Source organism: Nothoprocta perdicaria, unplaced genomic scaffold, assembly GCF_003342845.1.
Source record: "Nothoprocta perdicaria isolate Ctin4 unplaced genomic scaffold, notPer1 scaffold_99, whole genome shotgun sequence".
In the NCBI taxonomy this organism is placed as follows: Eukaryota; Metazoa; Chordata; class Aves; order Tinamiformes; family Tinamidae; genus Nothoprocta; species Nothoprocta perdicaria.
Genome location: NW_020456298.1, coordinates 609,712 through 622,134, shown reverse-complemented (window position 1 = coordinate 622,134; position 12,423 = coordinate 609,712). Strand labels below are relative to the sequence as shown.

Below are 12,423 nucleotides of genomic sequence, written 5' to 3'. Positions count from 1 at the left end.
GCGGCAGCGTCCCCGCGGCCGGCGCCTCCCCCGCCGGGTCCCCGCGGGCTCCCTCCCCCTGAGCAGGGCCGCCGCGTTGCAGCGCGTTGGGAGCCCCGTGCGGCGGCCCCGTCACCGGCCCCCGAGGCTGTAGCCGCGTCGGTCGCTGCTTGGTCGTGACCGGTTTGCGGGCAGGGGGTGTTTTACAGCGCGTGCCCCGAGGTGGCCTCTGGCCGTGGGCAGCTCGTCCGTTAGGTATTTGGTTTCCCCAGGCTTAACTGTCTCCTGAGTATTAGTCTGACAGCAGCTCCCATACAGCTAGTTGTTTGGGAACAAATAACACAGGGTAATGACRGGTGGGTGTCTCAGTGGGAAGATTTGCTCATAGGCACTCGGCTGGACTTTCTCACCCRGGAGAGCCGTGTTCCGTCAGGAGAGTGAGGCCTTCCTTGCTGGAAGGTGTGTGAACCTGCTAACCTGCTTTTGCAGCCCTTGTGCTRTGTGTAAGGCTGGACGTTACCCTGCGTGCTGAGAAAGCGGGGCCCGGAGGGTGACCTGGGCAGTGGCTGCTCTCCCTCCAGGCTGGATTTGCAGATAGGGAGCTGGGTAACAGGCAGCGTGTCATGGAACACAGCGAGATGCTTGGCAGGACTCGAGTCTGGATGGGGAGCTGCCGTCTTGTCGCTTCCTTGTGCTGTGGGAAAGTCTCAATGCAGTGACCCGGGGTGGGGCAAACGATGCTGTCTTTCAGGACCGTGCTGGCCATTGCAGGAGAAGACTTCTCCATCGTCGCCTCGGACACGCGGCTGAGCGAGGGCTACGCGATTCACAGCCGGGACAGCCCCAAGTGCTACAGACTGTAAGTCGGGGTCCTGTAAGAGCTGAAGCCGCCCAGAGCTCTCTGGTGTTGAAAAGAACCGGTGCTTTTATTAGACAGACTTTTCAGGGGAAGCAAATCAGAAAACAGAAGAAAGAATAGAAAGGGATACTGAGTAACAGACTTGATTTGTCATTAAGGGGAGTCTTTTGTGACATTGTAAATGTGACTRGATTTCTTGTTGCATGCTTCTGAATCAAGCTGTTGACAGATTTTTTTTCAATACTGTATCAGACTTCAGTTGTACCTAAGTGTTTCTTTTTGGCTGAATAATCACAGGAAACGTCGTCTTATCCCATGTAGTGAATAGTTGTGCTTCCTCAGGGACCTGGTCTCGGTTGGCAGATGTGCCCACCCTTTCAGCACCGCAGTTGTGCTCTGGTCCTTTAGCCAACCATCTGGCACTTCAAAGAGAGTTTATTTTAGGAGAGGTAAAGCTGTCAGTGGTTCCATTATTGAACCTCTTAGGCTCCTCCTGTCTAGGTAGTGTTGCCTTTGCTTAGTAATATGTATTATTTACTTTCAAATATAGCTGCCATTACCTGTGTTATGAACTTCCTGATGTTGGCACAGGTTCACATGACTTCATGTTTCTTCAGGATAACTCCTTACTGTGTCTTTGACATTGAGCTGCTTTGGAAATCACTGTGGTACAATCCGTGTGCTGCACGTGATGAGTGGCTTTGGGTAACGCTAGCRACAGGCTGAGAGATTTCGGTTTAAATTGTTCATAAATGACTTAGTCTTAATCCTGTAAATGGTGTGTGAATATTTATTCAGTCACGTGAATTCGCTTGCGTTACGTTACAGTTTGAAATTCAAGCGTTCATTCACGTAGCCTTTCCCTAATCTGCAAACATTTCATGAGAGCTGACCAATCTACCATGCAGCCAGGTAACCTCCCTTGTCCTGAGACAGAAAAATCCCAGGAAATGCAACATTGACATTACCCTTTAAAAATACTAGTGCAGTCTTCTGGCCAGGTGGAGTGGAACTGGATTTGAATGATCTTGCACAGTGGCTTCCCCTGACAAGACTGTTCGGACAGTGTAAGAGAAACTGAAAAAAAAAAAAAAAAGGATGTATTCATAATAATACCCTATTTTTTTTAAAGTGGCGTAGCTCATGTAAAATCTAAAATCACATTAAAACTTTATMTTTTACAGGACAGACAAAACAGTCATTGGATGCAGCGGTTTCCATGGTGACTGCCTTACTCTTACTAAAATTATTGAAGCAAGATTAAAGGTAGATAAGCATCTTAATGGATTTAGAAATTGATAATAGCATCACATCTGAGGAGACTAATAATATTTATTGAAAACCCAAGTCTGTTTTTTCTCAAGTGTTTGTATCATAATTATAGCTATATTGCTAATGAAGGATCAAGCGGGGGGTTTGCCGTGTTCATGCTAAGTATAACRTCACAGATTTAACTTTAAAAATGGAGTAGTTTGAGGGGATCACATTAACTGAATGTTAATCAGACAGCATCTAATATTTATCTGAAGTTTTACAAAGAATTAGTTTGGCTTGCAGGAAGACTTTGTGTTTAGACTAGTATATTTTCAGTAATCAGATTAATTCTAGTTAATAATCCTGCCTAGCATTATATTATTTTGTGGTGAGATTATAGCAGATGATTACAGCATAATTCTGATTAATTTGAGCAAAAAGTCTAGTGTGACTYTGTCCTTGGGCCCGCTGTACCCTCTGCAGATGTACAAGCATTCCAATAACAAGACCATGACCACTGGGGCTATTGCAGCAATGCTCTCCACAATCCTGTATTCGCGGCGCTTCTTTCCATACTACGTTTACAACATAATCGGTGGACTCGATGAAGAAGGTAAGACTTGAGACACCGTGGAAGAAGTTTCCATCTTGGATATACAGATGGAGTAATGAAGCCTATACTGCTGTTCTTAAAACTTGGCTTTAGGCGTTGCTGTGTTTGCACAGATCAAACACAGCGTGCTGCTGACTGGTCTAGTGGTTTTCATCTTTCATTGCTGAAGGGTCTGAAAGTTAAAAAAAAAAAAAAAGTAGTTATTTGATTGCAGGTGAAATCTGTTAACGTAACTTACCTTTCATATTTTTATCCAGAGAAGAAAATTTAGTGATTGTTTTGCAGCAATTGCCAAATGTCTCTCTAATGGACCTGCTAACAGTAAAATTAGATGTATTTTGTTCAGGTATTTCTTTATGTGCTACGGGCTGTTAAGTATGAAGGGCTATCTAGAGGCAGGTTTCTACAGGGTTGTCTACGGTGAGATTTGAAATGTTAGCTAATCTCTTGAAAATTACAGTTTCTACTTGGACATTTTAGTTTAATGTATTGCCGTTTAAGGGCTGCTGAGCCCTCAGMTGACTTGCTAAAATAGTCTTGGTCCTGGCTTTCAGTAGGAGCTCAGAAATGGCCTCTTTTGGATAACTTCAACCRTTTTCCACAGTTTACTGTTAGCTTGTCCACATAATACAGAGCCTAGAAGGTGTTTAGGCTGCCCTGCATAATRGCATATCTTGGATTATGGGGCAGCTGTACCATGTGATGAGATTCAGAGTGCATAGTCCTGGTTTGAGTCCAGCAGTACTGACTAGCTCTGACTTAATGCCGCTTTCTGGATCTTGGCCAGCTTGCTTGGGCTGCTCAAAAGCTGCCTTGAGTGCAAGTGCCCATGGTCCTGGTCACTTCATGAAATCAGATGCAGCTTTTCTGAACAGAAGGGGCGAGCTTGCCCTGGCGCTGTGCCTTGACTAGGGCTTGCTCGTGAAACCCTGGTGCTGCAGAGTTGCAGCACAGCCTGCGTTGCTGCTGCTCGCGTGAGCTACGGTGACTTGCACAAGCTGGCCTGGCTGCAGAGGGGGAAGTGAGTAAAAGCTGAGCCTGGGATCCATGGGAGCAAGGAGGAGGCACAAGAGCCCACGCTCTGGGAGTAGCTTGGGATCAACTGCCTCTTTATTTGTACCTGCCACGTAACCAGTAGAACTGTTTGTGCAGCAACACACTGTGCTYCTGCTTTAGTTATCCTGCTTCAGGAGTGTTTTTTCTACAGTGACTACTATAAAAAATGTCTTCTAGAGCATGGTTATAGGTTAAATCATGAAGGTAACTTGCATATAATGCCAGACCACAACCACAGTGAACCTTCTATACAAAATACGTCTGAGTATATTGAGGTATGATTTTGTAAAGGTTTGTTGGGTCCTCTGTGGTGCTCCATAGAGTACCTGCTTATGGAGGTGAATAGTTTGTGTAATTTCTTACCAGTACTGAGAATCTTTCTGGGTTGTGATTTTTTTTTCTTTTTTTTTTTGTCCTTTTTAAGGGAAAGGAGTAGTTTACAGCTTTGATCCAGTAGGGTCATACCAGAAAGATAATTTCATCGCAGGTGGATCAGCAACTGCCATGCTGCAGCCCTTGCTCGATAACCAGGTAGCTTTTTAAATTGATTTTTTAAATGCTTTTTTAAATGATACTTCCAGGACATATTACTGTAARATTTTGAGAGAAGGTTTAAATAAATGGGATTATTAATCTATACATTTACAAACTGGGTGGCTGTGATTATCCCTCAGAAAGCGCTGCTTAGGATCTGTTTAGGTTTTTGGTGTGCTATGAACACTGGATTGGCTGTTTAAAATTACATATTTAAATTGTGGAATTTCTTCATATGTGTGCAATTTTCATACTGCTTGCTCTTTGAGTTTAAAAAGTGGGTGGGAAGCTTCTGAAGAAACAGGTTAGTTTAGATCATAGTGTTGCAATGCCTCGTGTATGCCGAGTGTTAGCTGAGTGTTGCTTTGCACTGGATCAGCCTCTAGTTACTTTTAGGGAGGCTATCAGTATTAAAGTCCTGGTTATGCAGCTCTACRCCCTTCCAGCAGGAATACTTTGGGCAAATTCAGGGTTCTAAAACAGACCGACTCTTTCATCTGTTCATATAAATCACATAAATCTGTTCACATAAATCTGTTCGTTCCAGTGCAGACACTAAAGCAACTTTCCGGCTAGCTTCCATATTAGCTGGAACACGATTTCGTTAAAATGATTTTTCATCTTTTTCTAGATTGGCTTCTTGAATATGCAAAATGTGGAACGCGTCCCTCTGACTCTGGAGAAGGCTTTGCAGATTGTTAAAGATGTCTTTATTTCAGCTGCTGAGAGAGATGTGTACACTGGTGATGCACTTAAGATTTGCATTGTCACAAAAGAGGGAATTAAAGAGGAAAGCATCCAATTACGGAAAGATTAACTCGGTTCRCTTACAAGCCTGTAATCTGTAATCTGTGATGTGTAACTACCTGTATTGTGAAGACATTTGTCTTATTAAATTTTTTGAAGAAGTTTGACTAATGCCGAATGTTTTCTGTCCTTGTTACAAGTTACGGTGTGTCTTTAGAAACCAAGGTAAGGGTGATAATAAATAGAGTTAAAAATAGAGAGTTCGGTTCATCTCCTTTTAATCTATTAATCCAATTTCCATGTCTCTTTAGTCCGCTGTTCACAGTACCTTGTGCTATGACTCAGGGAAGTGTAAACTTACAAAAATCAGTTTGACAAACCTGTGGTAATGCTTTCAAGTTGGCCTAGGTCTAATGAGAGGAGCTTTTATTGTGTTTCTTAGGCTTTCTCTGCACCTTACAGCTTGTGTTTCCTGTTCTCTCCTGCATCTTTTTGACATGCTGTCATTGCACTGACCTCTCTGCCCTTATTTATAGAGACATTTCTGTGTGGTAATGCTGAAAATTTAAAGCATCACATCTTTTGAGCCTACTGCTGGAAAATAACTTAATAAGGAGATTGCATGCTTRCCAGTTAATGCCTGCATGTCTTTTTTAGACTTAGTACTGCTCCACTTTCTTGGAAAAGTGCATCAAGTGCCGATGTCTCGGGCTGCATAGCGCCCACGCTTCCCTGGCCTGAGTACGAGGACCTTCAGAAAAGCAAGGCTGTGTGATCAAGGGCAAAGTAAACTTGTCTTGCCCAGCCTTCCTTCCAGTCTATAGCAATTTATAAAAGGACATAGAAAGCTTCCCTGTGCTTGAGGTGCTGTGCTTCTGGCTCCTAGGARCAATTTGCTCGTGTGTTAGACCCTGCAGCAATGTGTTAGGCTGCCTGCCTGGGGGGAGCTGACTGCCTTGTGTGCGGCATTTCACTCAGTTATTTCTCCCAACTCTGGATGGTTTTCACCAGTGGTGGTAATTCCRGACAGTTTAAGTTACAGGTAACTTCTGGATCCTCAATAGTCACCCAGCTACTGCGTTTAAAACAGGTTTAGATGTGCTCAGGAAAGCCGGGAGCGGGAAGTGGAGCAGCTGTTTTTTCTCACTGTTTACAAGAACATTTGGCCACCGGGTGCCGCTGTTGGTCCGCGTGAAGATCAGACCCCTCATCGGTCGGTAAGGAAGAAGCATCCCAGGCTCAGCAACACTGAGGCTGAAGTCACTGGATTGCACAAGGCAGGGTTTCCAAGCACACTAGCATAAGTTACAGGAATATTTAATGTTATTTRCACAAGCCACCTTAAATGGACAAGGTTAGTTGTGTACATGACTAGTAGCTATATGTTTTCCTTACTGAGCAGACCAAACAAAACAGTAATTTCAAGAACTGAAAGCTTGTGTCTGGCTAAAACACAAATGAGCCATAGCCCCTTCAAGTCATGTCCTGGTACTTCTGTGGCATTCAGTTAAAGTACCTTCAGCTTGACTATCTTGGCTAACAAGTTTGTTTTGAGGGGTTCAGGTGCATTCACAAGCAGATYGTGAGGGCTTCATGCTGAGTTTGTGGAGCCTGAACTGCCTCCAATCCCCCAGGAATCCCAAGAGCAGTGGATGGTGACGAGCTGCTGTGTCTACCTTTAGGGCAGGCCCGTTTATAATACGCACGATTTAAGTACTGATCGAGGAAATGCAACAGGAAGGGTAACAACCTAATCTGCTCATGCGTGGATTTAGTGTTCTTAAAAGATGCCAACAGCCTGGGAGAGAGTCGCAGTGGTTCAATTCAAAAGTTTAGATGCTCTCACACTTAAAGTTTATATACAAAGTAAATATGTGCTCAGCAGATTTCTAAGAATGATTTGTTTTAGGTTCAAGTGCCTAGGACTGTCTCTGTAAGTTGTTTCAGAGGAAGCACAAGATAATTAGAGTGATTTTTGGGGTCTCATTGGTGATCTCAAAAGAGATAACTACAGCAGCTGGTGRGAATACAAGTTTTTCAGTGCCATCCTGTAGGAGCACTGCAGATAAGCAAGCTGTTTTGCATCCTCCTGCTCTCAGTTTGCTTGCACAGTACATCCTGCTGGAAGAAAACAAACMAACCAAAAAACARTGGGAAATGGAAGCTTTTTCACAGGCCCATTAAATTGAAAATACTGAAAATCTTTTATGGAAGGAGGTAAATGCAGGTAGCACTGCACTCTCAGGCAGACAGGGTTGGGACCAGTGGCTAAGGAGGGTRTTTCCCAATATAGTCCTCGTTTCCCTAATTATATCTGTCCTGCTTTCATCACCACTCATGCTCAGAGGTGGAAGTTACAGGAGAGACAGAAGAAAGGTAAGTGGAAAAAGTGTTTACAGGCTGCTCAGCTGGAAGTTGCTTGCTCATTAGTATTAAAACATTCGAAAGTCACAGATGTCAGATGTTACTTAATCCAAATGTTTAGATTTTGTTTTAAATAATGATTGTCCTCAACTAGGCTTACAGGATAAAAATAACCTGACTTTCTGCAGCGCTGCTCAATTCTTAGCCCGTTGTGCCTGTACAAAAACGAGGCCAGCAGTCCCCTCACAGGGTGCCTGCAATGTGCGTTTTTTTTATGAGCGCTTTGAACAACAGCAAGAGATACAGAACTGTCTATATGCTATCTGCATGCCTAGGTTGCTGCAGTGTGGAGGAACAGCTGGCTAAAGCAAATATCAGACTACCACTTGTGCACGCTGCAAGCAGAGACCTTGGTTTAACAGATCTATTTGGCTGGGGATTAGATATTTTTAAGACAATTTTATGTAAGAGAAAGGAGGGAGAGGTGAGGTGCTTATTCTGCAAACCCTTTGCAAGTTGCAAAGACGCGTGCTTTGACAGCGAGCTGCCCCGGGGAACTGGCTTGCCCTGGGAGGGAGCAGATCCAGCCCCTTGGTCGGGCACTGCGGCGTCTGACTAGAGCCAGTGCCAGTTGCCCTGGCAGCTCTGGCTTCCCCTTCCACCATAAGGTGGCAATAGTTAGTTGCTCTCCTGGCCTTCAGCGGGGTTACACGCTACGTGGGTAAAAATAGTCACACACTCTTTACCAGTTTCCCACTCTAACGTGCTTTGCTGGCCTGTTTATTGAGGAGAGGGGAGGCTTTATTTTGAGCTCGGCCAAATGGCAGCACACTGGTGCTTATATAAGGAACGGTGCAAGGTCAGAGTTGGCCTTAGGTTTGTAATAAGGTAGACCTTGCTTTATTTTAGACACATTTTCAGCAATATAGTTTATGTGGCAAATGTGCTTTGTTTACAGGGGAAGAGGGGGAGGTTGTTATGGGAAGTGACAGTGCTTGGCAGTGCTTCATACGTGCTTCGGAAAATCAAATCCATGACACGGTTACTCTTCTAAGTAGGTATCAAAATGAATTTGATTTTGCATYAACTAAGCAACATTTTCTTAAGGCTGAATCACAAAATATTGTTTTTATAACCCCAGTATYGAGCTCTTTCTTTTCAGTGTGACATATTTTCTTTTCACATTAAGATAAGCCTGTAACACTCCATATGCCTCAGTGAGGTGGGAAACAGGATTGAGTTGCTTCAATTTTCTTGCATTTTCCTAAGGAAAAGTAGCTATACAGGAATCAAAGCACCATTTGAGGTAGAGCAGTTTGAAGTGATCCCCCTGCAACTCACTGCCTTATATGATTTATTTAGAGTATGAAATTGTAATTTCCACATGAACAAAAATGGGCTTTTTTTTCCCCSCACCCCATATTAGAAACTAAGAGAGAAGCATTGCAAGTGATTTTAATTTGGAGATTCAAGGTTGTACAAAGCTGAAGCTTGGGAAGAAGTGGTAGGAGCAAAAAGGGCATGTTTAGAGAAGCATTCACAAGAATCTGAGGAAAATAAAATAGTGCTGATTCTCCCAGGGCAGCAGGAAATAATTTTAGAAGCAGAAGGTAATTGCTCTCTAGTTCAAAATTCCTAATGCTGAGTCAGAAACCAGCTTCAGAGTAAAAGGATTTTGGAAGTGACAACTTTCAGATTCTTCTTCCAGTTCCTTTCAGTCATTGCTTTGTCTAGTGCAAATGCCCTTTGCTTTTAGGTCATTTGGGGCAGTTGTAAACCACGCAGTATGGCACACGGGGCCTGAGTTAACCAAAATTTGTATCCACAACTGCCTTCTCAAGCCAAATTCCTCCCGAGCAGGAGCTTTGTCTGTGTGAGGGCAGCAGGGTGAGACTGCTCTATATTCTTTCAACTGTTGCATATAGATAGCTTAATTCTACAAAACATTTCGTGTGCACTTCCTTTGCTAAGCAACTTCAACAAAGTATTCATAATTACAAAAACATGGTTTAGCAGAAAAACAAACAAACAAAAAAATCTCAGCATCTTTCCTGTTAGACTGTTCTTGGCCCTTTTCCTGACGGTTGCTGGCAAAGTTCAACTTCACTGTTCCTTTCAGAGGATCAAGCTGGGGGTAGGGATGGGCCCTGTCAAGCAGCTCAACATCACTGTACCCTACAATAATTACATTCCTTGGCACAAGACAAAGGAGCACCAAAAAGAGAATAAGGATTGTACCAAAAGTAAGTTGAACCACTGCCTAACACTTTAGATGAAAGAGCTATAAAAAAAAAGGATAAAACCACAATTTGTGTTTCCCTTTTGGCTAAGGAAGAGATACACAAAAGGTGGAAGACGGCAGGTTTCACTAGCGTTGAAGAAGCTTCAGTGATTCAGGGTTAAAGAGCTCTTGGCTTACCCAAGCTGTGACTCCCCTGAAGTGCAGGTATTTCCACTGCTTTGCTTCCTCCAGCCACACAAGCCCTTGGTGCTTCTACAAGAAGTCACCAACATGCCTATTTACCTACGTACCTACCAACAGGGCTGCAGACACCCAGCATCTACGGTATCTGGCCCACTAGGGTGGCTTAGCCTCCCAGCATTTACAGTTCCTTGGGAATGGTGCTCTGCTTAACCAGCCCCTATTACAAAGAAAGAAAACCACAGCAGCAGAGCCTCAGTCACCTTGGCAGCCAGGTGTGGGGTAGATGATCAATCTGTTTATCCTTCTCTGGACACAGTGCTCTTATATTTCAGGCCAGGGAAGTCTCACCTTGCTGTCCCCAAGCTCCCAGGAGCAAAGCTGGGGTTACCCAGGAGCAAGGGATGCTGCAGTGCTTTGGGGCAGCTTGACAGTGTGTCCCCTTCTACAAGTCCCCTCTCAGTGTCCCATTTCCATTTGCAGCTCTCTTACACTGCCTTTGCAAAGAAACACCTCATGGCCAGGAATGTCAAAATTAAAAGGTCCGATGTTGGGGGGAAAGAAGAGGGAGAGACCTACCCTGAGGTTTTATATAAGCCACCATGTTAGCAACAGCTGCATACCAGTGTCACTGCCCTATATTTGAGTTGAACTTCTCTTGACATGTACCCTTGAATGCAGAGTGGCTAACACAATCTCCATTAAGTCTCATGGCAAACAGACGTTTTGGTGCGGCTGGTATTTGTTTGCTAGTTGCAGACAAGTCAATCTCATTAGGGCTACATTTACAACTTTTGCCAAGAGTTTTGAAACTGGTTGACATTCTCAACAGCTGCCGGAGCTGAAATGACATTCCATTCCCCGCCTCCATCTTATTAGCACAGGGGATGGCTTGATTAATGGGAATTAGATTGGATTTTTAGAAATGAAAGATAATTTGTCTTTGCAAGAGTTCTGCAGTGCGTTTTCATTCTTTGGTTTAAAATAAACCACAAAGTCTGACTTTTTATGCCCCTTAACAAAAGCCATGAGATGCACTCACTCTGAGCTAACTCACACAATTTGAAGTAAAAACATTTTAAAGAGTGGTGCAAAGTGTTTTCAGCTGGTATTTAGTGGGGCTTTTACATTCAGCTGCTCTTCAAAGAGTGTAACCAAACAAGAAGATTTCAATGGGGACATTAGATTTTTCTCATATAATACAAACCTCAGGAGCAGTGGGGAAAGATATGGACAGGAAAAACCTTGCTCTTCACAAGGTAATCRGTGCATTTGAAGTGATGCTGAACAGGGTTCATATGAGCCCAATGTGAAACCTGACTCAAGCTACGTAGCATTTGTTAGACTGGTGCACGGAATGGTTTACCTGCATCCATTAACTCTCAGGATACGTCACCTGGGCAGCCGGGGTGTCCTGACCTTCAGTTCTGTTTCATGCCAGGCACTTACTTGGATCCCAGCTGAAACTATCTCCACAGGCACGTAAGGACCTGTTTTTTTTTTTTTTTTTTTTTTTTTTCCCCCCCTCCCATTTTTCTAGACTGTTAGTACAGGAACTGCTAGGCTTACAGCTTGGAAGAGCTGGGCTGTTGACTCCAAGAGGTTTGTTATATCTAAGCTATCAAACATATTTTATTTGGCTCTACAGCTTCTGCAGTCATGGCTGTAGCACTCTCCACCTTTGCTAAACACTTTCTCTGTCAAAAGAAAACTAATTACTGAACTTAGTTAAGCACCAAAAAGCCAGGATGCAATTCTCTGAGCAGCTCAGACACAATGACTGAAACAGCATCCATACACGCATTCACATGCCCAGTTTAACAAGTAAAAACTCCTGCACAAACACTGAAGAGAGTTTTTTAACAATTTAGTTTAAATCCTGCTTGACTGAAAATGAGAAGTTGGATTTCTAATAACAGAATGTGCTTGCAGTGCTCTAAACTAACATTTTGCTCTTGATAGGTAGAGATATATTTTTTAATTGTTTCTCTTCAAAGTAAAAATATAAGAATTTAGTTTCTATTAGACTACATAATGTCCTCTCCTTATAGCATTTCTTCTTATGCAAACAACAAAACAAAAAATGTCCAGACCAGGATATTCAGAGTGGCCTGTGGCTGGTTTGTTCTCAGGTGTCCAGTGTAAGATCCTAGAAGGAGTCCTAACTCCAAAAATGGGATTAGAAGTCATCTCTTTGTTTATTTTAACTGCATTGCCTCAGTTAGTAAGGGTTGGTCGGATATGGTCAAGCTTCCCGTTGGAAGTGGTGGGGTGAGCACGCAGGCTCGCTGTGCGTGTTGATGTGGCTCAGCAGCCACATCCCAAGCCACATGTAGGCACCTGGTCAACCAGCGTGGATCTAGCTACAGTGTTGGACTACAGGATTGCTGCCTTGTAAGCGCTGATTGCAAGTTTTAATGAAATCCCCCAATTAGGTGGCTTGACAGACCATCACAACAGTGACGCAGCCGAGCTGAAATCCCCATTACTGAAGCAGAAGAATTTCAAAGCACTGCTTTAAAAGAGAAGTCACAGAATAGCTCGCACACAGCCACCAAGCTGTCCTGCAAACAACATCACCCAGAGGCTGTACAA

General features: G+C 43.6%; 1 protein-coding gene across 1 annotated transcript; it reads left to right on the top strand.

The window, feature by feature from the left end:
• Positions 1-716: 716 nt before the first annotated feature.
• On the top strand, positions 717-5,213 carry PSMB1 (proteasome subunit beta 1). Its single transcript, XM_026053379.1, has 5 exons — positions 717-838; positions 2,023-2,104; positions 2,576-2,705; positions 4,186-4,292; positions 4,927-5,213. Exons 1-5 carry the CDS (start codon positions 717-719, stop codon positions 5,110-5,112), a joined length of 627 nt encoding a protein of 208 aa, XP_025909164.1. The 3' UTR covers positions 5,113-5,213.
• The last annotated feature ends 7,210 nt before the right edge of the window (positions 5,214-12,423 follow it).